The following is a 25,847-nucleotide window of genomic DNA, read 5'->3' on the forward strand; positions in this document are numbered from 1 at the left end:
TTGGAACTGGTGCAGAAGAAGGCAGGGGAAGGGGTTGAGAAGGAGTGTCGTGGACACTTTTCTGCCTTACCTGTGTTTCGCTCCTGACCGTCCTATTTTTTATTTATTTTTTATTTGAAAGTGCAGGTGATTTTCCTGTCATTTTGATTAGGTGGACATAGTATTCGCTTTAGGTTGTTGTTGATCAGTGACAGAGGCTGTTGTAGTCGAGTCGATGTTGCTCCTGGGCGTTCACGTTTACCGTTCGAACGCGTACTCAACATGACTGGCCGCTTTGTAAGTTCTAGTTTGGCTGTTAGGTATATGCTGTGTCGGACTGCATCTGAAGTCCCCCGAATCGTGGCAAAGTATATCAGGAACTTATTGCGGAAGGTGTCATGAGCCCAGCTTGCCTCCAAACAAAAGTCCGACAGGAACATTGTCTGCTGTAGGTAAGACCTTTCTGTTCTTCAAATATTGCGGCAACCATAATGTTGCATATCCTAATTTATTTCGAAGTTAACTTCAATTGCGGCAGCTAAGCCCTACTGAAAAATCCGGTATAAGTTTTCGTTATCCGGATTATGGAACCGGAAATTTATCTGGATTCTATCTGGAGTGTAACTGGATGTTAGGTTTTAATAAATTATTCCTTTGTCTGCAATCTGGATTTCGGGTTTCCAGAAACACATTTCCGATTCCATAATCCGGATAGTGAAAAGTTATACCGGATTTTTCGGTAGGGAGACGCTTCTCGAAAGTCACAAAAATAAGAGAAAAAGGGTAATTTTCAGCGAAGTCATCACAGAAAGAGCTGCCCTTTCTGACTTTTTTATTCTTATATTACCAGCTTGCAACACACTTACCAAGTATCTTCGAATGTAATTTAATTACTTATTCAAAGTATTTGTAAACTACTCAAGATATATCGCACTAAAAGAAGCTTGAACACTACTTGAAATACATTTTCAAATGGGTATTTAGTATCTAATCTTAAATACTTGTGTTGAATTTTTGGCACAACACTGGCGCTAACACACTCGGCCCCCTATCCCCCCCATGAACCATTATAAATTCTTGTGACGTTTGAGGCACGGTTGAGTCGTTCATGGCACATCTATGTGCTAATCGCAATTCACACGTGCCTCTGTCATTGCAAGTTTGCAGAAAAGCTCCCGCTGCGGATCCCAGGAATCCTGGACTTAATTCCACCTACTAGTTTAAATGTAGGAGCGCATCGCAGCAGCGTGCGCTCGCGAAATGCCAGTAGCCTTACGCACGTCACACAACCAAGCCAGGTTAATAGTGGTACTGCTGAGGTCAAAAGTTTTATCTACAGCGAAGTCACACTATTTCCATTACTAGATTCACGCTGCATAAACATCCACACGCCCTAATTACTTACACTAAAGCGCAGCTCTTCACAAATTCTTTCGTGCATCGTCCACTTCCTCTTTACCTGCTATTCCCGGACGACTTCCACTGCAAAAATGGTTACCTTAGTTGGGGAGGCGTACCTCCAGAACCTTCCATCCGTAAAACAGCATAAAACATGAAGAGTGAAATGTTTCTCGGAACGACCCGCGAGCGGAGGAAAAAAAAAAGCGATCGCTCAGAAAGATAGACATGAGTGGATCGGGAGAATGGAATGGGAACAATCACCCCCAGGAGGGAGCAGACAACGAGCGAACTGGGGTGAGAAGGAGGAGGAGGACAAACTTCCCTAAGCTGACTGGGCGGTGGGAGCTTTGTGCTCGCCGGACCGCCTGCCTTTCATCACCTGACCCCGTTCTCCGCGCACCCGTACGTGTTCAGTAGCGTGATCACGCGGCGAAAGTAAAAACGACGCATGACTGGTTGAACGACCACGTAGCTCCCGCCGCACTGTCAGCTTAGGGGTGAGCATACAAGCGGCATCTTGTTTCTGTTTCCCCAGCGAAGCCCGTCGTGTTTCGAAGCAGGGGGTCGCGTATGGTCGCAAAGCAAACATGCTCCTTTCTTTATTTTCTTTCGTTTCATTTGTGAGCAAGAAAGAAAGGTGGCATTTCTAAAGTGCGTTCTTTTCCGTCTCGTCTAGGTCATCCAAAGAAAGAGCTAAGTGTTACACGATGCTGACTTTTTTGTTGTTTACGTACTAGAAGAAAGTCGGTACCCAGAAAGGTTTCAAGTCATGCCAAAGTGCCTCTCAGAATCAAATCGGTGCTTGCTTGTTTGTTCAAAAAATCTTTTTTTTTTTTCACTGCTTATTTGACCTTTTTTTTTTTTTTTTCGGAGGCAACGATACGCATCGTGTATAAATATTCATAGAGATATATAAATACTCTTTTATATGTAAGCCGCAAGACACTCTTCTTTTCGTGTTAAAATTCCTTTCGTCAAATACCTCCATAATATTAGCGTAGCGTAACATTATGACAGCTTGAATTTTTTCTCCTTGGGTTTCTCGGAGGTAAGGTAGCTATCGCCGCAAGTATCTTGAATTGGCAGCCACTTTTGGCAGTTTTCTTTTCTTCCTGTGGTTTTCCGTCCATGGGATTCTTTCGCAACATAAAAGATATCGCTCCTAATTTCGGTTGATTCCTTGCCGAGGGAGGGCATGATGATACTTTGAATATATATATATATATATATATATATTTTTTTTTTTTTTAATTTGAAGAGCGTGAAGGATAGATGCAAAGTTTTCTTTTCTGAGCCTTTAAATCCCAAACTTTAGAAAAGCGTACATAAACAAATAACGTTTATAGGTTTGTCGTGTACTCCTCGTACTCCCCGCCCTGCGCTCGTTGGCTGTGTCTTTCAGCGAACACAAACTCCCTTGACACATTTTTTCTTCATGCTGCCCGCACGTCTCAAAAATGTTCCTCCAATCCAATGTGATTGTCTCGTGGAAGCCATGAAACTGCGTTGTGCTGTATCGCACTGCCCAGCAAGGTGAACCAATACCTTTCGTGTTTTGTTGTTTTGCGTTATTTTATTAATGAAGAAAGACAGGCCGCCAGAAATTACTGAAAACACGCAGGCGAGCCGGTGAACTTTCAACAGATTAGAAACCTGAAACCAATTTCTTTGTTTTTCCGTCCCAAATTTTCAAGATGTTGGGAGGGCTATATATGTTTATCATAGTATCGTACTTTTTCGTGGTGTTTTTTTAAGTAGTGGAAGTCAGAGTCGTAACATACTCTAATAGCCAAAGTAGTCAAAAATCACAATCGAAGGTCCGCTTGGTCTTTTGACGTAGGAACAATGGCAAAAGAAAGCAGATATCGGTTTCCACTGAAAAACAAACGCAACTGCAATCACTGAAAGACAGACTAAGATACGCAAGGAGCGGCGAGTTCCAAGGTAAACGGACAGAAGCTCACCGGACAAAAGGTCACCGGCGAGCATTTCTCCGGTGAACTTCTGAGAAGCACCTTGCGCGAGTCATACATACTTTTTTTTTTCATATATAGAATGCGCTGTTTAATTTCTCGTGTCATTGGCATGGAGAAAAGCAAACAATTTCATTCGGGTGAGCTTTTGTCCGGGTTCGCGAGTAAGAGCGGTGAGGTGAGCCCGACGTTTGAGCGGCCATATATGGCACTTCCGGGTCCATATCACATGAGCGAATGACGTTTTAGCGAACAGTGACATTTGAGCGAATCGACGTTTTAGCGAACAACGGGGGCGCGCGTTAACCCATCCGCCGCGCTGCGCTTACGCCGCTTCTCGGCGACAGTCTGCGGCGGCTCATTACAAGAATGTCAACTCATTTGGCCCACCCGAAAACGCCGCTTCGCGGCATCCGACTATTCGCTAAAGTGTCATTCGGTGAAACGTGGGCGTTCGCTAAAACGATCATTCGATCAAGTAAGTGCCTCCCGGCACTTCCGTAGGTCTTTTATTTAGAATATTTTGTTGCTCAAGATATTTTCTAATCGTCGCGTCTTGTACCGACAAGCCTAAGAAACTTTTACTACTGTTGGACGATGGATGGACCCGGAAATTGTATATTGGTTGGTTTAGGAACCTAAAGCAGTGTGTCTACGCCTCTTGATTGGATAGCGGGTTAATAACGGTCCTGTGCGAAGATTTAAACATTTTCAAATAATCATTTTGTAAAAGTAGCATGTAGCATAAATCATCCAACCTGAAGAGACCATTCATGTCGCATTGCATTTATGTGTAGGAATGACCCGCTGCATGCACTGAGCTGAATTCATAGTGTTTGCATTTTTGTTTATTATTGCTGTATGCGACACATATCTTTTGATGCTTCGCAAATTTTCTTTGCAGTCGCCGTCGCCCACCTCCCTCCCTCCAACCCTCAAAAAAAAAATGTTAATGCATTGTTTGCTACAGTCAGAGATGGGCAGTATTTCAAATACAAGTATTTAAAATACGTATTTCAAATACTTTGTGTATTTTGCATTTGTATTTAATTACAAATTGGGTAATGTATTTGACGTGTGTATTTAAATACTAAAACGTGGGTATTTCAAATAAAATTGTAATTAAATACAATTTTGTGGGCTAAAATAGATCCCTCAAATTTATTGTCACTGTCCAGAGCAGGAGGAAAACCACGTTCTGCACCGAATGCAGTGTCTCTCAATCAAGCACACGCGTTTAGTGACTTTGTCATTACGACCGTGCTAGTCCAGGGCAAGAATAGTGACGAAATCGACGTTCACAGGCAGACTGGCTAAATAAGTGCCTGTGACAACTTGTGACGCTTTCCAGCCTGATTTCCATCCATATTTTTGCCTGGAACATTCTAAATGCGCGGGAGTCCAGATTTTGGTAACTGGTGCGAGTTGCAACAATAAAAAATTCTCTAGCTAGTGCTGCGCGTCTTGGTCGTCTCGGTTCTTTGTTGGCCTATACCAAAATGTAATCGACAAAAAAACTGCTTGAAGCTCTGTACTTCTTTCACCTATTACGCCCAAGCTAATTACATTTTTCTGTGATTATATTTCTATTACGTTACTAGAGCCTCGCACGCTAACTCCCGAGTGTATAATGCAAAATTAAAATGAGATACCCAGAAACTCGTTGCAGGTGCCCTGAAGTCGCTGACGCAAAATTTGAGGAATGTATTTGGAAAAGTATTTGGAGGAGACCAAATACATTTGGTTGTATTTGTATCTTGTATTTAAATGCTTTCTTGGAAATGTAATTGGATTTGTAATTAAATACATTTTTGACGAAGTATTTTGTATTTGTATTTCGATACATATTTGCATGTATTTTGCCCATCCCTGGCTACAGTTCAGACACCATTTTTTGCGCGATGATAGGCATCGTTTTTCTCTTGGTCGTGATCACTCCCCTTATCCCAATTGCCAGGGGAAAAAAGCACCTCGCTGTGTTACCATATTTGATAAATATAGCATTTTCAGTGCGGAACTCAATTTCACCCAGGTTCGTGAAATTAATTAAAGGCTTGATTATGGATGCCGAAACACTTCACGCCAATCAGAATATATATATGAAATATAAAAACCATATGCAAAAAAAAGCGCAAACACATGACGAGAAGAAAGACAAAATGCCAAAATCTTCAATCCTGGAAGAAATAAAAAAAAGGGGGGGGGGTGATAAGGCAACAAACAGAAATCCAGAAAATACACACATACACACACAAACCACAACAGTCATTGGCGAATAAACAAGCAGAGAAGCTAAAGGGGGTACGCAATACGAACCCTGGCTTGTGGAAGCCGTCGGCGCCTGCCACGCTCGCCCCTCCACTTCGGGCAACAGCACCCCCCCCCCCCCCCCCCCCCCGCGGCTTTTTCTACTTTAGGAGCTTCACTTCGCATTGCACTCCCCTCCCCCCCCCCCCCTTTCCCAAATCCTGTTCTGTGCTGCGGCGGCAGCCGACGTTCCTAAATAAAAAAAAAAAAGAAAATATGAAAGGAAAATAAACCTAAACAGCCGGAGCGTTGAGAGATAAGCGCGCTGCGACGGCACCATCGCCGCTATGCGGGATTGCTCTTGCTTCCCCATGCGAGAGAACGAGGGAGCGAAGAAGGATGGAGCGATAGACAGAAAAAAAAAGGGGGGCAAAACATTGTGCCCCCGCCCCCCCCCCCCCCCCTCTCTCTCTCTCTCTCTCGCCGAAACAACTTTGGAGCCACTTCAGACTGGTCGGCGCGGGCCGTTCGTCGAGTTTGCGACCGACTGGGGAACGAAGCGCGGTTCCTCCTCCCGTCCCATTCCCAGAAGGGACGGCGCCTGGCAAACTGGACGACGGGACCCATCTCCCCATTTTTACCCTGTTTTCTCTTTTCCTCCGTTGGCGCCGTGCTTTCGAGTCAGCGCCGTCGTCCGTTCTGTTAAAATGCTGCAGCTCTCGCGAAAGACAGTTTGTTGCTCCGCGTTTGTCAGTTTCCCCCGTTCAACGCGCCTGACAACGTACCCCACTCCCGGACAAACAAACAAAAAAAAAACTTTCGAATCTCCAGTGATCTTTCGGCGTAACTATGATGGACTCCACGTGTGAATCTTCGACTGGCAGGACGCGCTGCCATCGACTGGCTACCTGAACGAACTCTCCGCCGTCGCAACGTGCTCCGTAGACGACGCTTCGTGTGTGTGTGTTTTCGACCAGGAAATCTTTTACTGGTCCAGCTCTATCGTCGCAGCGCCCACTGGACGAACCCCCGGCTTTCTCCACATCGTAAGGTGCCCCACAGACTACCCTTCACGTGCGTGTATGTGTATCCCTTCGAACTGCTATCGACTCGAGAGAACCATGCCGCGGACCAGCGTCACCGCCACGCTCCAGTCGCCACGTGCTTTTCCCCGGCGGCGCCGCTCCTAGCTCCCGAGCAAGCGACCATCGTCTCCTCCACTCCGGCGTCAACGCTCCTCATCCGACCGAGTCCCCATTCATCCGCTTTACCCCTCGCCCTCCGAGAAGAGAAGCCCCGACCGGCCGACGTCCCCCCTTCCCCATCTCCCAAGTCCTCCAGCGCGGACGAGAGCGAGAGCATCAGCGCTACGCCGACAACGCCAGCGCGGCGGCCGGCGGCGTCGTCGGGGAGAGGGCAAAAACTTCGGCGCCGTCTCTGCCGCCAACGCCGAGTCGGTCGGGCGGGCGTCGAGCGCGAGCCAGGCCGTCGCGGCATGCCGGCGGCGCGACGTCCGTCCACAGCGGCTCGCGGGGAAGACGACGCCGGCGTCGTCGTCGCGGGAGGTAACGGCTAGAGCCCCTCGGCGTCGCGGCTCTCGGATGTTTCCGTGCAACGGACGTGGACAGCCGGTCGAGTGAGTGCGCGAGTGCTCGGTCGGGGGTCCCACCGGGCCGACATGCGGCAGCCTGGGCTCTGCATCGGCATCGTGGTGATGTGCGCCGACGTCCTCGTGCAAGTCTGCGGTAAGTTTCTTTTTCGGGAGCGCGCACCAACTTTTTGTGTGTCGTGACGTGCGCTTAGGTTGAATAGCATCCAACCTGCAAAAGAAAAAAAAAAAAAAAGAGAGAAATACGTGTATTAGGGTTTTGGAAGTTTCTGCAATTTTATGAGGCGCCTTTGTTTTGAAAATAACTCGAGATGTAATTTTGTGGTCTCTGAAAGGTGAACGCTCCGATCCCAGCCCCACCACTTTTTGTTGCTTATTTTTATGACTAAAATACAGCATCTGTTTTGTATACACAACAATATAGAGTGCAATATACTGCAATACAGAATCCGGTGCACTGAAAACAAGCAAATGTAAGACACGTTATATTTGCATTTAACCGTGGTATCAGATGTCTGTTCGCATACATGCACGTGTTTCTTTATATATACATCAAACCTTTTTTTTCTTTTTCCTAAATTTTAGAACTTTGTTTATATGCTTGCAACTTTCAGTTCTTTTTCAAAATGTCCACGTGGAGTTAAACATTTGTTGTACGTTTGCTTTGAGTCTTTTTATTCCTGCGTTGGTTTTACCCTTGTGTTGTTTGTCATCCTCCACGAGCCTCGCATAACCACGTTAATAAGATTTCCGCCGGCGCTATTCATCAGGCCCGTCACTAGACCGCACCGCACAGCCCGTGGCTCGCCTGCGAACGCCGTCCTACTTTACTGCAGCGCCGTAGCGCCGACGGCCTCCTCACAGTCACAGGTGTTGGCGTGCCGCGCGCATTGGCGTGGCGTTCTTTTGTGTTGCGAACGCGGGTCTCTCAATCTCTGTCGTTGTTCCATACACTTGTCAGGAGCTGTTTGCATGCATGCCCATAAGGGATATACGCAATCCGCTTCTCTTCGTGCAGAAAATGATGAGTCAGACAACGTGTCGTGTCGTCAGGTGGTTTCCGTAAATAGCCACGCAACAAGCGGCGTTCACTGCACAGCGATGCACAGAGACGTTCGTCGTGTCGGTGTACCTTTTTTCACGATTTGGTTGATTCCGTCGAATCGTGGAGCATCGATTATGCTCCGACTTACCGTGAAGCGGAGTATACTGCTTACCTATATTTGTATGGTGTTATCTGTTACTCTCGAAATTGGCGATTAGTCTACCATTTTAGTTCATGCGCAACGTGAACAAAGCCGTTGTTCGATTTGGCACTCAATTACTGTCTGTTATGTTTCGTTCTAGTTATTTGAGTCAACGTTATTCGTGTACAGCTAGAAGGTTCGCATCGAACTTTAGTCGTGAGACAGTCCGTGGATGGATAGCAATGGAAAATAAATTGGACAGCTTGAATTTGTATGTATTCTATTTTGCGAACGTTCTGTTACGGTAATGGTCAAGGAACTGCGCACACGTATTTAATTTTTGGTAATATCGGTGACTAATATATTGTTAATTAAAGCTATAGACCGGCAAATTATATCCGTCTAAGTGTCCAAAGTTTTCTGTGTTTTTTTTTGTTTTTTTAGCGCTTGATTGGAAACATTTTCTAGTTGAGCATTCCAGCTCCATGTTTGATTCCAAAACTATTCCTAAGTATTTGTACTCCAGTACACGTTCTGAAGCCATTGCCCCAACACTCTACCAACTTTGTAGCCGTTACCTTTCCCTACGTGATATCAAGCCGTTACGGGGTGGTTCAAAACGCAACAATGAACGGCGCAGCGCATGTACGACTTCACGACTTCGAAAAGTAGCCTATAGATAGCGTAGCGGTCGCGGTAGGCCTCCTTCCCCTTGTGATTAGCGAGTTTTCGTAGATCGTTTTCGCCGTCCCGCAAGGCCCCCCGCAACCCGCTGCGATAGCGGGAACTCCACAGTCAAGGCTATTAGCGCGCAGGCGCAGTAGCAACTTCTTCGTTGCGGAACGCTTAGCGGAGGGGGCAATGCGATCTACGAAAACTCCCTATTGATTCAGTTAGCGCGAGGGGCTCCTCTCAATCTAAAAGCACTAACAACTCTATGCGCTACAAGCACCTCGGACGCTGCAGAACCCCCATGGCAACTTCACACACGCTCCACTCCTTGATACGTTTAAACTTGTCCCGACGATTCTATTACATTCCCGGTCAGCACATGACTGTGTCGTGTGTGCTGCGCCTCCGAAATCGCCCAAAGCCTCCGCACACCCAGGCATACGAAATCTCAGGCATGCACATGGCAGGCACCAAATATGTAGTTGTGAACAAAATGTAAGGGCGCAAACGAGCTGGTGTACATTGCACATGGTTGAGAAAACCCCCGAGACTGCGGGTAAACGACACAACACCGAAAGGTCTTTAACCCCTGGACTTTTTAGTGTTGTGTCGTTTACACGCATACCCGCAGTCTCGGGTTTTCTTTCAACCATGTTGTTGTGCTTCCGGTGGTCATCAGAAGCATCGAGGCAAGTTAAAGTGCTTTTGGCATTATGCTCGGACAATAGCGAGTTTTAGAATAGGGGGCCCCACAGCTTTGGGTGCCCGAAACAGGTTGGGGCGTCCAACTGCGCATGCGCAGTTGGAGTCCCCAAGTTATTTGAGGCACCAAAAGCTGTGGGGCCCCCTATTCTAAAACTCGCTAATGGACTGACCAGATTTTACCCCTTGGTATAGTGCCCGAAGTAAACACTTTTCGCCACACTAAAAGCAAGCTTCGCGCATTATTCACACTCTGCAGAAGGTAATCCTTGCAATGTTTTACTGTCAGAGGGGAAGAACTTGCTATTCGGCGTTTGAAGCGTGTGCACTTTTATGAACTAAAACCCAACCGACCTTAAATGCACACACACACATAAAGTGGACTGTGTCGCGTTGTCTAGTAATTATACGCAATCACGAAAACACCAACTTCATATTACGCTGAATGATTTCCTAAACAATAACATCCATCATATTTCAATCACGGCGAAAGGTAAGCGTAATGAGTTGTATATTAATTAATTAGTAAAAATGTTTTACTTGGTATAATGTGCTACGCTGAGTGTATATGCCGCTGTGGTGTGTAATGTCAGTTCTTTTCCACCGCCAGTCGCGCGCCCAGAATGCGAAATAAAGTTATTCAGGAAGGATATACAATTCACCACATAGAGGAAAAATAAACCTCCGCGAAGAGCCCAACTTCTCTTTACCGCAGTTTTTAATGCGAAAAGGAGTGCAGTGGTTTTTATAGCAACAGCGTCGTACGCTGCACAAATCCAGCAGCGTCGACCCGGGGCCGGCGATAAACTGTCCTCGAAGGGTCGTTTCGATTTTTCTTTTGTCACCCAGGCGAAATATATATATGTCACAACGGAAGTGGAACATGCCCCGAAGAAGCCGGCGAACGAAACCAAACCAATGTTCAGAGAACAACCGCTCCAAGTAATGAGAAAGGTGGGGGAAAGGGAGCACCACGAGCACAGAAAGTATGAGTGACAGAGGGACCACGAAGTTGGCTCTAATGAATCAATTAGAGTTGACGGGCTCTGGTCGATTAGCATGATGAGTGGCGCACTTGCGATGGCCTCGACCAACTTGGCTTCAGTTTGCGCTCCCCCCGCCCCCCCCCCCCCCCCCCCCCCCCCCTTTCCGAAACAGCAAAGCAGCCTCAGGGCACTTTACGCTTGTGTTATTTTATTTCTTTAATATAAAGCGAGATGAGCTATTATGTGGCAAATTATCATTGGTGAGCAATAGAGAGGGCCGCCGCCGACTATAATTTAGCAGCCCCTTCGTCAGATCAAGGTTGGCAAAAAATTTTACATTGTTTTTAATTTTTCTTTTGGTGTGGCAACTCTTGAGCATGTTATTATCTCTGCTCAGCGAATGGGACTGCTGCATTATCCGATAAGTATGCCAAAGCACCATTCACGAAACTAGAAGTCCGAACATAATTAGGTCAGGTGTTACGTTTCTGATGCTGTCAGTACAGGGCTGGGCAGTAATGTACCGCGATAGTATCTCAGAAATACTTTTGTGTATCTGTATTTGGTTATCTAAATACCTTAAAAAGAACACCTTTATTTGTATCTTCGTAGTGAAATACGTTTACAGTGTATCACCTCTATCGACACCGTCAGACTTTCGTTACATTTTGTAGTCTAAAATTAATTGTCAGGAGTTTTTTTTTTTTCTTTTTTACACCATAAACTTAAAATTCTTTTGTTTTTCGGCGCAAGAGCTTTTAAATTTTAAATTATGAACCAACTACTTAACCTCATCTACAGAGTATTCCGGGATACCTTTTTTGGCCTTTTTGCGGAAGTACTTTAGGGATACCCGCCCAGTTGTATCAGAGATATATGTATCTCCATATCTGTGTTTTTACCTTAAATTACATGCACCTCAGTCTTTGTATTCCGGAGTGCCTTTTTAGAGCCCAGCTTTTAGGCGTCCGTTTCCGGGTTATGCGGCGTCGGCGTAACCGCATGTTGCATTATAGGATGTTTCCCATAATGGCGTCACACGTGATGTCACGTGGGTAAATTTAGCGAACATTTACTTGCTAAATTCAGCAGGGAAATGTTACCGCTACCTTTAGCGGGAAATTTTTCTGCTATGATTAGTGGAAAATTTACCCGCTAAGTTTAGTGACGAAATGTTGCCGCTACATTTTGTTTCCCCGCTAAATTTTGATTTTTTTAGCCCAGCCTCGTGTTACCGATTATAGTACAGTTTGATTTATTTGATTTCAATTAAAAATCTGCCTATTTCAGTCAAAGAATAAAATGGGCGTAAACAGGTAAAAAAAGAAAGATGCAATAACGCAGCTTTATAAGGCCCCTGACCCGCCCTACATTTGAAAGCTGCATGGGCGGTCAAGAATATCATAAGAATATTTCGAGAAAGAGGAATAATTCATAAACGAGAAGTAATGCACTTAGTTCCTGATGGCATACATTGCCACGTGAAGTAACGCAGGCGGAGCTAGTTCCGAGAATCTTAAGTGTCATCGCTCTGCAGTTGATCCACCTGATAATGATTATTTACGGGCTTTTCCCTTCACAGCGGGTAAAGCCTCAGCGAGAATCTTTTCACTCCGTAGGTAATGAATATGATGATGATGATGATGATATTGCTTCTGCAGATTTTCCTTTCAAACGGGAAAGGCCGCAGCGAGAATCTCCTTATCGCTCCGCAGCTAACGAACCTTTTCCGAATAGCGAGCGCCGCCTGGGGGGACTTTTTGTCTGCGAACTGGAGATAAAGGCCACTCCAACATGCCCTCCGCCCCTGGAACACATTGACATCGTGGCGTTGTATCGGTTGTGATTGCTTTTTATGCCCCCATATACCACCCCCCCCCCCCCCCCCCCCAAAGAAAAGAGAGAAGAAAATTACAACTAAAGAAGAAAAGGAAAACGAATTACGCGCCAAGATATGTACTGAAAAAGTTTATTGTGCGGAACGATGTCCCCTTCCAATATAGCAACAGCACGACGACAGGGAAGGGGGAGGGGCTGTACGCATGCGCGCAAACTTGCTAGGAAAAATAAAGAAAAGACTTCTGGGTTGGAGTTTACGCCTAAGCGACAGCTCATTGCCACTTGCGGCGGCGGATATATGTTTAGGTTTGTGGTTCACCTTAGCCAACGCCGGATCAGGCCCCGCCTCGAAAGCCCAGAATGAGATCACACAACGGAGGGTACCGAGAGCTTTACTGCCTCACAGCTGGGCGGTGGTGAAACAACACCTTGGCCTTCCTCGTTCCACCTCTTCTTTCTTGGTGAGCCGACCTAAATACGCTGGTCACGGCTAGCCTATATAGAGGTTTAATGTATGCCGCGATTTTGCTACATCTTTGGACCGCCACCACTTGCGGTGTCGGTGCTTGGAGGCATTGAAAAGTAATCTTCTTGTGTCGAAGCACGAAAGTACAATACCATTATAAGAGATCCGTGGAGATGGGCATAGTTGATAAGTTGATTGGCATACACAGAGCCGAAGACGCTTATACTGACGAGGAACGTCCTCAGTACGACGATGCTCCATGGCGGTCTTGGGGCGATTGGTTTAGATTTTAGAACGACCCTCTCGAAGCTTCGGAGATTTGAATGAACCTAAATGGCAATTGCCATGGCAACGGAGACCGATCAGCCAATCACCTTGCGAGGTTTTTGTCGTCTGTATGTTTGTATTTGTTTGTATGTGCTATCAGTCAGGGTAGGCAATGGCGCTACTTTCCCAGGATCCAGTGAGCTTAGCTGCCCCGAGCTGTGTCCCGTGTCATTTTCGTCTTCTCCCTCAACACTCGCGGGACCATGTCAGGCCCCCTCGTGGCCACGATCCCAACAGGCTGAAAGCAAAACTAAACAAGACCATGTGCTGCCTAGTAATGAAGAGGCCTTTTCAGCGACATTATTAGTTTTTTTTTTTCAATCTAATCGGTGCACAAAGTAGTGAGCTAACCATTAATCTGTAACTTAATTACGTGTTTGTTGATTTCTCTAAAAGAATGCGTTCGGAGTTTCAAAGTAGGCGGTGCAAACTTTACTGTTGAACACCACATTCGTCAAATTATTTCTTTATTTAATAAATGAATTAGCGTTGACAAAAACAAGCTCCCTTTGTTTTTGCATAATGGTTTGAAGACACAGGAAACATGTATATGGGTGTTTTCATCTGAAATCAGTCATCACTCAAAAAAAAAAAAAAAACCACTGCGCGTTAAAAAACAAATTTTTTTTTTTTATTAATGCGTTAATTTACACATTGCACCCAAATGCAGCGATAACCGTCTGATCCACATGCTGAAGTTTGATAACTATATCGGTTATATCATTCAAAATTTATAGGTGATTTCCTACAAAAAATTAACGGAAAATGGGGCCCGTTCTCGGTAACTACATCGCGCCTTTCAACTCCATGTGTTAGAGGGTTTTGTCGGCAGCCATTTTCCCATTGAAAGTTTAATAAAAGAATTTAAAAAAACTTACAACATTTCAATAAGATGCCGGTTAGTTCTGAAACTTTGGCACCTTGTTCGTACACCTAGCGCGACGTTTGGGCGAAGAGTGCACTGTAAATTAATTTTACAACTTAAGAGGGTTCTGCAGTGTCTATAACTCACACCATAACACCTCTAGAAAAGGTGCTTTTGACACGATAACGCCCATGGGTGTTCAAGACATCTATAACTCACACCATAACACCTCTAGAAAAGGTGCTTTTGACACGATAACGCCCATGGGTGTTCAAGACACCATTACACAGTAGAAAAGCGTGCAAGGGTGTACTGGTTCACGGATTTACGTTTGACTGTGAACTACTGTATTAAGACTGCTTGTGACTGCTTATGATAGAAGCACTGCCGCCGTTAGTCAAGTAGCCTTAGTACACTTCCGACCCGCGTATAACTAGACTGAAGGTTTTGTAGTATTTTCAAGGTCAAATCTGCCAAGGTCACTTGCGACATATTCGTATTTATGTTATGCCTGTGATGAAATTAGTTAAGATATCCAGATCGGGAAGTGTACAAAGACTTCTCAATAGATGGCGCCAATGTGTTAGTCCCATCATAGGCAGTAACAAGCATCGTAACGCGCTCGGTCACAGTCAATTGAAAATGTTCCAAAGAGTCTCACTTTTTTGTATCAATTAAATGCATATGGTGCCGGCAATCAAAATCCATTCCGGCTATTGAGAAGATTAAAACAAAACATGCTCGAAGTAGTTGCTGCATGTCTGCATCCACTGATGCATAAAATAACAAAGATGAAGGATAAAGTTAAAACTCATTTAACTTTTGCTTTTTGCACACACAGCTCCTTGGATGTGAATGATACCTTGAATGTTGCAATAAAACGTTCTGCGATGAACTTAGGTTTTTAAATACTAACACCTAAATAAGGTATTCAAATATGTTTCATATATTAAATGGCAGTTTCGTATACTTAGAGTTAACAGGTCAATCGGCTGCCGTGATGGTTGTAGTTCCTTCCCGTGTCAATGACCCAAAGTATAGCCGTCTCCTATAACGTACAAGAGAGCGTATAAGCCTCCTTGAAACTGGGGCCTGCGTACACACCGCAAGAAGTGTTTTTATTGTCTTCTGCCTCCATCAAAAAAAAAAAAAAATGGAAAACAATATTTTAGCCTATAGTGAAATGCCACATGACACATTTCTGGCCCAGCATCAACCCTGAATCCATGCATGCTGGGGAATCCCCACCTTGCTTTGCCTCGCGTGGAGGCAGTGTTTCCCAACTAATTGCTTTTCTGTTGTAGTCGATGACGCCAGCTGCAGCAGTCGGCAACATTGAAACCCACGAATAGTAGAAAACATTTAAAATATCGGATTTTATACATGATGCGACGTCATATGGCACCGTAACATTCTCCTGCGGCCGTATCTTCTGCAGCATGCATTTGGCACCATCGAATTCGTTCTTGGCAAGCCTTGCCGTGGAGAACAGATTCGGTGATGACATAACGTATGCTGCAGAAGGTGCGAGCACCGGAGCATGATACAAAGCAATGGCGGCCGACGCTACGTCAATGAAAGCCATGTATTCCTTGATAAGATGAAACTATGCATGAGCAATTGAGTTGTCGGCAGTTATTTGCCGAAACGACTTCGGAAGCAAAAGCATAGCGAGGTAAATAAGTATGCAAACCGAATTGTGCTTCTTGAAGTTTGTTGGGAATGGTGCCACCCACCAAGCTTCAAAGATTTATGCACACCAAAAGTAGTGTAAAGTACAACTTTTTTAAATGCGAAATTTTAGGGTAATATGCAGAACGGGTTCATGTACAGTTTTGAAGAGTATGCACCAGAAGAAAGATGCTGTTTTGTGAATCCAACGCATGTTTATCTAATCAAGCAACCTCTCTTAAGTGAACTGCTTCCTTGGCCATATTTTTTTCCAACATGTCATTTAATAAAATAGTTGTCTTTTTTCGTGATATTATTTAGTTCGGAAATTCGATATATTATCCTGCAATCAATTTCTAAAGCATCAAATACGCCAGTCCTCCCCCCGTCACGCTCCCAGGTAAAATGAAAAATGGACAGAGTTGTTATTTCGTATGTACCATCCTGTCAATTTCGGCGAGTTATGCTAAAAGGCGAGAAAGGTAAACTAGGTTTATAATTCTACTGCAAAAACGTAGGTAATTTCGTAGTTTGAAACCCTGCACTTTTTCCCTTCTGAGAGTAGGTAATGTGTTGCAATGAATATATACAAACCAGCTTTATGGTATCAAAGTCTATACTTTTCTGGAAGAGTGTTAAATGTAAGTAAACTAACCTGCCATTCCTCCGCACTATTGGCTGTCAGGTCCGGGTTGCCTTCGTCCCCATCCTTGAGAGAAATGAGACAAGGCGCCCCTGTCATGCTCCTGATGTGCAGCTGTTTTAGTTTACAAAAGCTGCGGGCTGCTAGCCCAACCAACTTTGGGACCAACTTGCTGTCTCTTGGGTGAATATTCGTTCAACTGCTTGAAAAATAAACGCCAAGTTTCAGGTGCATCTGAAACAAGCTAAGACAGAAACCAAACCAATGTTTGACTTATTCGTAATTGGGCTTTCATTTTGGTGATCACATACATGCAAGTGACAGGGAGCAGTGCGGCTTAATTTTATTACAAGCTCTTTCCTATGTATATTTCAGATAGTGGCATGTCAGAGGCAGTATCAAGTGTGAGGCGAGTACGTTAAAAGTTGCTATTAAATATTCTGCATCTTTCGACACCCCACCATTTGTCATGCACCTACATAGTAACAGGAACACAAACAAGTCAGTTAGCCAGAGCCCTGCACAGTAGCAGTATGCCAGTAGCTGTTTGCTTACACATGATCAAGAACTGCAATAACGTTCCTGTCCAGCCGTTCATTTGATTTACCAGGTTGTCAAACAAAAAACTAGCCCAGAAAACGCGGCATTAATGGATAACCTTATGGCACTCCTGTTACTCAGACATCATTAAAATGTCACTCACAGTAACATGAATAGCCCGTTTCTAATGTATTGCTAAAATATTAAGGCAACCTCCCATCAACACCCTTAAAGTCCAAGGTAGGCTTTCTACAATAACTGCCGCTGTATGGTTGTTATGAAAGGTGACTTCAGATCAGAACCGTAGACAATAGCGACAATGTGGCTTGAGTGTACTCGCATCAGAATCCTCTTAATCAACGTCAGTTACTGCTTGGCCAAACGTGCACCCAATATAAAAATGAAATATTGGGATTTTATGCAAGAAAAGAATTGAAGCAATGTCCCCAGGTTTCAAACCCTAATTTTTGCGCTCCGGGAGCCAACATGGAACTTTAACGCCATAGAAGCACTGTAACTTGTGAGATTGAAACAACATATCCTATGCAGGGATGGGCAAAATACATGCAAATATGTATCGAAATACAAATACAAAATACTTCGTCAAAAATTTATTTAATTACAAATCTAATTACATTTCAAAAAAAGCATTTAAGTACAAGATACAAATACAACCAAATGTATTTGGTCTCCTCCAAATACTTTTCCAAATACATTCCTCAAAATTTGCGTCAGCGACTTCAGGGCACCTGCAACGGGTTTCTGGGTATCATCTTAATTTTGCATCACACTCGGGAGTAAGTGTGCGAAACTCTAGTAGCGTAATAGAAATATAATCACAGAAAAATGTAATCAGCTTGGACATAATAGGTGAAAAAAGTACAGAGCTTCAAGCAGGTTTTTTTTTTGTCGGTTACATTTTGGTATAGACCAAAAAAGAACCGAGACGACCAAGACGCGCAGCACTAGCTAGAGAATTTTTTATTGTTGCAACTCGCACCAGTTACGAAAATCTGGACGACCCGCGCATTTAGAATGTTTCAGACAAAAATATTGATGGAAATCAGGCTGGGAAGCATCACAAGTTTTCACAGGCACTTAATTAGCCTGTCTGCCTGTGAACGTCTATTTCGTCTCTATTCTTGCCCTGGACTAGTACCGTAATCACAAAGTCACTAAACGCTTGTGCTTGATTGAGAGACACTGCATTCGGTGCATAACGTAGTTTTCTTCCTGCTCTGGACAGTGCCTTTAAAATAAAGCCGGAGGTAAAAAAAGAAAAGCCCCATGGCCGAATAAAGGATGGAGACTATTGCTTACAACCACATGCATAAAAACAAGAATTGTAACTTTGGCAATACCATTTATTTAACGTAATAGAAGCAAGTGCCGCGGGCGCCCGGCGTGCCCGGGCGCTCGCGATGAGCGAGACGCGCACTGCCTCAGGACTGGTGTATGAAGAGATTAAGAGTTTCTTGGTTTGTTGTTGCCGTTGGCGTTGAAATGAAGAAAGAGCAGCTTTGGGATGAACAAAATGAGTCGTGACAATAAATTTGAGGGATGTATTTTCGCCCACAAAATTGTATTTATTACAATTGTATTTGAAATACCCACGTTTTAGTATATAAATACACACGTCAAATACATTACTCAATTTGTAATTAAATGCAAAATACACAAAGTATTTGAAATACTGCCCATCCCTGATCCGATGATAGGTGAAACAGTCCTCACAACGACATTTACAGCAGAGAGACTCGGCCCATAGCTAAAAGAAACAAAGGTTATAGTTATATTCAATGCAAGACACCTTAAACATTGTTTCCTGTTAGGTCTTGGTAAGAAATGCATTCCTTTACTCGGCTTACTGCTCTAAACTGGCTCAGACGTTATAATTAATACTTTATATCTTCATATCAATTACAGTAGCAAAAGCAAGGCCCATCGGCTTGTATTTCTCATTCATTTTCCAATTACGTAATATGCAAAAAGTTGAAAAGGCTCCAGATATACTTAAGGACTTCTTATGAGTTGTGAATGCGAAAGCATGAACTCCCTTTTGTCGCCTGGTTCGTACTTACGTCGACGTTTGAGCGCGCGCGCTGCTGACCTTGTGCGTGCATGGGGTCGCTGCCTCGCGGACACGCGGTGCCTTGGGATGGCAGTCGTTGAAAACAACGCGCAGCGGCTAATGGGAGCCTCGTCGACGCGTGCCAGCCAATGGGACCGAAGCCGAAATCCATCAGCGTTACTCCGCTCCTTTAGGATCGGGGAAATTAGGTGCCGTTTGGGTAGGCTTTCCGCGTGGTTTGATAGCTGGGAGCTGGCTTCACTTGCAGAAAGCATTTAAGGTGCCGTTTGGCGCGCTTCAAACTGTTGACGTCGGCTTGCTTCGTGGGACCGGTTAATGCTTTCGTATTAAAACAGACTGGCTTAAGATCCCGACTTCACGAAAAGTTACGAAGTACGTACAGCGTGCCATATCTACTGCAAAGCGACATTTGCCCCGCACATCATATCAAGAGACACCATGCTTCTACACAACATTATTTCAAGATAAAATGCAAAAAAAAATGTATGGGTGAAAGCGAAGACAAAGGTGAATACGCGCGCTACTTGGTAACTCATGATAGCGAATTCAGCGCAAACGACGAGGTCAAGAGAGGGACAGAAACACGACGCCGTGTTTGTGTCCCCCTCTTGTCCTCGCATTTTGCACTGAATTTGCTGTCAAGCGAAGACAACTTAAGAGCTGGTGCTGGGAATGTTAATTAAATTGTTAAACAATCGCGATGCGAAGGCGATACGTACAATCTGCTCAATGCTTAAGCTTATGACAAAAAAATTTTTTTTCTCGAACTCCCCACCAATGAAGCAATTATGTTTCCAAATTACATATTTTCGACGGGTCGCGAGAAAACAGCTAGGCGCCGGCATGAAAGCGAATAATAAAACCATAGCAACGATCGTGACTCCGAGGTAGTTTTGGCGGTTATGGTAGTTATGGCTTGTGGTGGGACGAAACGTTTTCCGAAATAGGTTTCGGACTCGGGGTATTCGAAAAGTTTCGGAAGGACGGCTGAACCTCGTTCTGTTTCAGATAGGTTCGGATAGTTTCAGAGCGTTGCCAGAGTGACCCAACCACGTTATTGAGCGTGGCAACTTTTTTTTTTTTAACAATACAACTTATAATTTACGATAAATAATTAAATTCTTAAATATAAATACTTAGTTTAACAAAATAAGCTCGTTCAGATACAACCTGAAATACGGAGAAATAAAAGAACGGAGAATACGACAAAAATGTTGTGATCTTGTGTCATTGGTGAAAATGGTTTCGATTTCGCAAAATCCATAGTCATGTATCACGTGACCAAAACAAAGCGGGCAGGTAGATGAAATCGTTTTGTCACAAATCGCGGCGCTCGTTTTCATCGCATCCATAGCTCGACGACGTATGTGGTGGGGTGTTCGTTTCAAGCGCCGGGAAAGTTGCTATTTACATTGACATAACACAGGTGGCTCGTGGAAGCGACTGCGTTGGAAGATCTCCGGCATCTGTGTTATGCAATCGAGTATATGCCCACCTGCTCGCCGAAACCTCCTGTACTGCTTGCGTGTATCGTGTTTATGAGAAATGAACATTGTAGATCTAGGCACAGTTGATACCAACGAACTTGATAAGTGTACCATCAACTCATGCTACTTACGTAGGTTACCAAGTGGACGCACCGGGCGACTATTCTTCACCGCAGCACAGGCTGCAGAGCTTCGCGAAGCTAAAGGTATATGCACAGTACATATTAACAAGGCTGGCTTCCACTCCCGTCAATATTTGCTGAAGTGGCTATGTAACGTATTAGTTCTTCAGAAAGATATAATCCATTGCTTATACCTGACGATATTTATTGCTGGTAGATCACAGGCGCCTTTCACACAGAATACACCTCTGAAGACCGCTAGCAGCGTCTTTCCAGAGTGGAAATTAAATCACTGATCTCTAAACCATGATTTGTAACCGAAAGTTTCGGAAAGACGAGTGTTCGGCAATGCATAATTTACTGCGGTGTGAAAAAAAAAAAAAAATCGCTGCGAATTTAAGAAAAAAATGTTTTGGGCAGAGGGGGGGGGGGGGGGGGGGAAATTTAAAATAGCGGTCACTTGTTTAAATTTTTTATTTATTTATTTATTTTATTTGGGGGGAGGGGAGAATGGCATTTTGTATTTTGTGTGTCAACGGCCAAACGCCAAATATCAGAGGGAGGCACATTTCCTGTTTCTCTGAGCGCATTCTTTGCTCGCTTTTGGGTCCGACTGGCCGCTGCCACGTGGTCGACGTTGTCACGCTCCCGACGACTGGGCGTCGATTAGTCAGCGTCAGGCGGAGCCTTCGTCGCGACGTCCCGGCGCCCCGTCGTGCCCGTCCTCGCTGACCGCCACGCGACATCCAACGCTCCACTCCTATCGATTCACTTCTCTTCCTTCAGCCAGCTCCTACAGTTGTACATTTTCCTTTTTATTTCGGGTTTTACAAACTATCGTGTCCCCAGTTTTTTTTTTTTTTTTTTTTTTTTTTTTTTTTTGAGGATCGGGTGACACACGATAAGCAAACGTCGCAGAAACGTTGTGGTAGTTTTCTTGTGTTTGGCTGGCGCGTATTGAGTGCGGTCTTCTTCGCCACTTAAGTCAACTAATTAGTGAGTCTCCATATGCCATTTTATGATTAGGTTGCACACGTATCTTTACAATACTCGCCCAAATTTATCTTTTAAAGACAGAAACTTATTATTTTATCTCTTTGTCGATGTCATTCTTTTTAACTGGTTTATTCCGAATATTTTTCGGCTTTTTTTTTTGATGTCGGTAAAATGGTTCCCGAATGACCGAGTTCCTAATGTCGAAGAATGTTCCGCGTTGCCCACCAGGACGTCGATTTCGGCGAGTGTTTTCTGCATTTGCACACCGCATTTTCGCTCACGCTTACCGTCAGTCTTGTGCGGTACTCATTGGAAGTAATCGTATTGCATGTAACCGATATTTTTTCAGAGCAATTTTCAAATTACTTTGTTACTTTTATTATCTAGTAAGAAAATTACCGAGATCACTTTTGAATGTAATATAAGTACTCCCAACCTTTACTGCACACACAGAAACAAAAGTATTGATGCCATTAAGGGATAACGCGGTTGTTCATCCACAATAATCCAACATTTCTTCTTCTTTTTTTAATTCGTGGTTCAAGAGTGTTTTTTTTTTATTATTAATTGGGCATGACAAAACCATGTGCGTCTACAATCTTTGGAGCAACGAAGCTAGATCACGTTGTTTGCCCATTGTGCCTATCCTTCGCTAACAAATTTGTATGAAGGAGCTCTTAAAACAGGACAGAAAAGTCTCTGACCACGTGAAATTTGAAAAATCCAACGCTTTAAGGACAGCTTGGCCCCTTGATCACAGGACGTCTTTGTCCTTGTGATCTTCCAAATTGCGCGGTTTAATCTTTTTCGAATTGCCTGGTGTCTTTGAATTGTTCCTAATAATAATAATAATAATAATTTTAGTATTATTATACTCGTATGATACTTTTTTCTGCTTTATATTTACGCCTGCAGATCTCTTGCGGAATTCGGAGAAGTCGTCGCAACAATCCGACATCAAAATGTTTTTATCAAACGTTGTACCATATGCTACCAAAATACGCTCAAACGCCAACGCAATAAGACGCCGTTCCTTCCCTTCTGAGGACCGGACGGCCACCGCCTTTGAATCTTTGCCGCTTTTGTTATCGCCAACTCGTTTTATTACCTTTTTTTTTTTTTTTTAATCGCTCGAAGGTTTTATTTATGTTCCTGTTTAGAATAAAAGTGGGCAAGCTTCTACCTCCACGAACGGCGCTCCTAGTGTTCCGTGGCATTTCCCCGCGAATGTGCGCCCCTCTGCCGCAGCGTCGCTCCCGGCGCCTGCTGATCTGCCCGCGCGATGGCGTTCCTCGTGGAAGGAAGCTCTCCGATAGGCATCGCTTCTTATCAGATCCTCGGTCCTCCACCCCACCTCCGGTTCCGCCGTCGGGCTCCCCCGGCGAGATGCCAAGATCAAGGGCGCGATAGTACGCTCCCGTCGGGGTACGCGGCTGCGTTTTCTTTCTCTCTCTCTCTCTCTCTCTCGGTTTAAAGGAACGAGTGCGATTATCATCGGGGAAAGCTGGTGGCTGCAAGCGAATATCTGCCGGGGCATTGCCAGAAGTGCCTCGTCACGGCGTTCGTGGGGGTAATTCGTTCGTTTCCTACTGCCGGCTATGTCGGTCAGGCCCATGGGCAACCTGCAACGGTGCAATCAGTTCGTCAAACGACGTTTCATGGACAAATCGTTTCGTCGACACTGCGATGTTTCATCGACAGATCGTTTCGTGGAAACAAGCAACCGCTCGTTTCATCGACAGATCTTGCGACGTTTCGTCGACAGCTGGCTCTGCCAACAGCTGGCTTCGCCAGCTCCTCGCGACCTCTGCGCCTGCGCGGCGCTCGTCCTTGTGTTGGATCAGTGCCTCCTTTATAAGTTGTACTATGCCTGTCAGCTCCGAGCACTGGCTAGCGGAAGGGAGAGGGCAAATAGTACGTGTGGTTGCCGTGCGGTGGAGCCACCTAGGCGTACAAACGTGCCGTGTAGTGAAGCCAACGATCTCTTCCGTAGGAGGTTTAATGATGTCGCCCCAGCAGCACCGACAGCAAGAAATCTAAATGTTTTTGACTGACAGCTCGGGACCAGCTCGCCGCTTTCAACGGAATATTACTTCACTGCGCTAGGCATCGTCTTCGTCATCTGTTACAAGCGGAAGTACCTTAAGTTTCCGGCATTCCCTTTGGAACAGCAAAAAAAAAAAAAAAAGTTTGTCGACGAAACGTTTTACGGTGGTGCTGTCGACGAAACGATTGTCGACGAAACGTCACAGAGTCGACGAAACGTGTGTCCATGAAACGTGTGCCCACGAAAAGTTGTCCACAAAACGTAATTCCATGAAACGAGTTTCGACGAAATGATAGGCACCCGCAGTGTTCAAACGTGAGCTATTACTCTGGTGGCGCCGCTTAGCCTAATGTCTGAAGCAAGAAATACTGGGTATCCCAGGAAGCCGTCATCGCGTAACGTACCAGTAGAGCGGAAGCTACGGCCCCGGCGGGCCAACCGGAACGTGACTGCGTATCACCGGAGCGCGCCTCAACTCCGAAGTATCAGGCTTTTCGCTGCGTCATGGTCCAATGTGTGTGCGTTGCGCTCGTATACACTCCGTGCGACGCGACTGGCTCGCCGCCGCGCGGCCGGTTCCGAAGGCAGGCAGTGAGAACCCCAGAGAAAACGAAACCGAAACCACGCCGCGTACGTTGGTACGCATTGAAGTCGGAGCGGTGCGGTTGTGCTGGGTTCAAATCATGAAGCGCTGCCTGTGCTGCGTCATTAAGTGCTTCAACAGTTATGCGTCGTATCTCGTGGGGACAAAGTTTCACAGTTTTTCACCTCGCCGATGTTTTGTGTGACAGCGACAACGATGGACCCGTGCCGTACAACGTGAGAAATTTGGTCTCCCGATCATGTCTGCCACTGTGTCGGCACGGCTGACATATTCTACACTGCCGCTTTGAGCTCTGCGTTTGTTTTCGTACCAGTAACGCCACATGTGTTAGCGCTGATGGGACGAACTGAAATGCCATCCCCACACTCGCGGGTATGCAGTGCCCATTTCGTTGGAGGAATGCCCTCCAAAGAAGTTTCGTCCGCATCGTACGTGTCGATATTTCCGGACAAGTATGGCACGCAATCTGTACTTCATGTAAAAAGATTCGAACGGTAAAAAGTAAAGTGACAAATATGAATTTAAAGAAAACAACAATGAAACTCGGAATCACTGGAGAATCGACGTTTGAGTATGGAAGTTTATGTGGTGTGCTTTCTTTCTTGATCAGCCTCCTTTTGGATGTTGAAACGCTGACACCCCGAGTTCTGTAGACAATTTTTTTTTCTCGGCTTTAGAGCCACCTATCGCAAAGTGGTTCGAACGGGAAGTACCGTCCACTGGTCCCTTCTTACCTGTAAAGTGCGCACCTCTCACGATGAGTGGTGTTATCTTGACAGCCTTTGACGGTCAAAACCAGTTCCCATTTAGTTACGCCGCCCAAACTAAATTTCCACCTGGTTTCGCTATGCCAACTCTTTTTGGTATAATGAGTGTTGTGTCAAGTTACGGTCATGTCAAAGTACCTGTGCGCCGAAAATCAGCACCTCGCACAACAGGTTATTACACAACAGCTGACCACAGAAGCACTTGACGGCCAAACCGTGTGTTCGCCGACATAACTTTATTTTCTCGGCTTCGGAACCACCTTTCGTAAAGTTGTTTCAATTGGAAGTACAGTCCACTAGTCCCTTCCTACCTGTAAAATCTCCACCTCCCACGACCAGTGGTATTCTCCTGACAGCTCTTTCGTGGTCAAAACCGGTTCCCATTCAGTTACGCCGCCCAAACCTAATTTCCGCCTGGTTTCTCTATGCCACATCTTTTTGGTATAATAAGTGCTGTGTCATGTTACTGTCAAGTCCAAGCACCTGTGTGCCCAAATCTGCACTTTCCACAGCCCGCTATAACACAACATTTTGGGTGCAATATTGGATATCCAGTACAGCATTATTTCTTTATTCGTTAGAAGCATAACTTCCACATCTGCTCGTGCACAAACTTAGTGAACAT

The 25,847-nt window shown here is 45.0% G+C and overlaps 1 protein-coding gene across 1 annotated transcript in view; it reads left to right on the forward strand.

The window, feature by feature from the left end:
- The first annotated feature begins 6,131 nt into the window (after window positions 1–6,131).
- The window catches only part of LOC115310360 (BMP and activin membrane-bound inhibitor homolog), a 62,525-nt gene continuing 42,809 nt past the window's right edge, over window positions 6,132–25,847 (forward strand). The window contains exon 1 of the mRNA XM_029968701.3: window positions 6,132–7,345. Within this exon, the coding sequence (XP_029824561.2) occupies window positions 7,279–7,345 (67 nt within the window). The 5' untranslated portion in view covers window positions 6,132–7,278. The remainder of the gene's footprint in view (window positions 7,346–25,847) is intronic.

This window comes from Ixodes scapularis, unplaced genomic scaffold (assembly GCF_016920785.2).
Source record: "Ixodes scapularis isolate PalLabHiFi unplaced genomic scaffold, ASM1692078v2 PGA_scaffold5__190_contigs__length_132052651, whole genome shotgun sequence".
NCBI lineage: Eukaryota > Metazoa > Arthropoda > Arachnida > Ixodida > Ixodidae > Ixodes > Ixodes scapularis.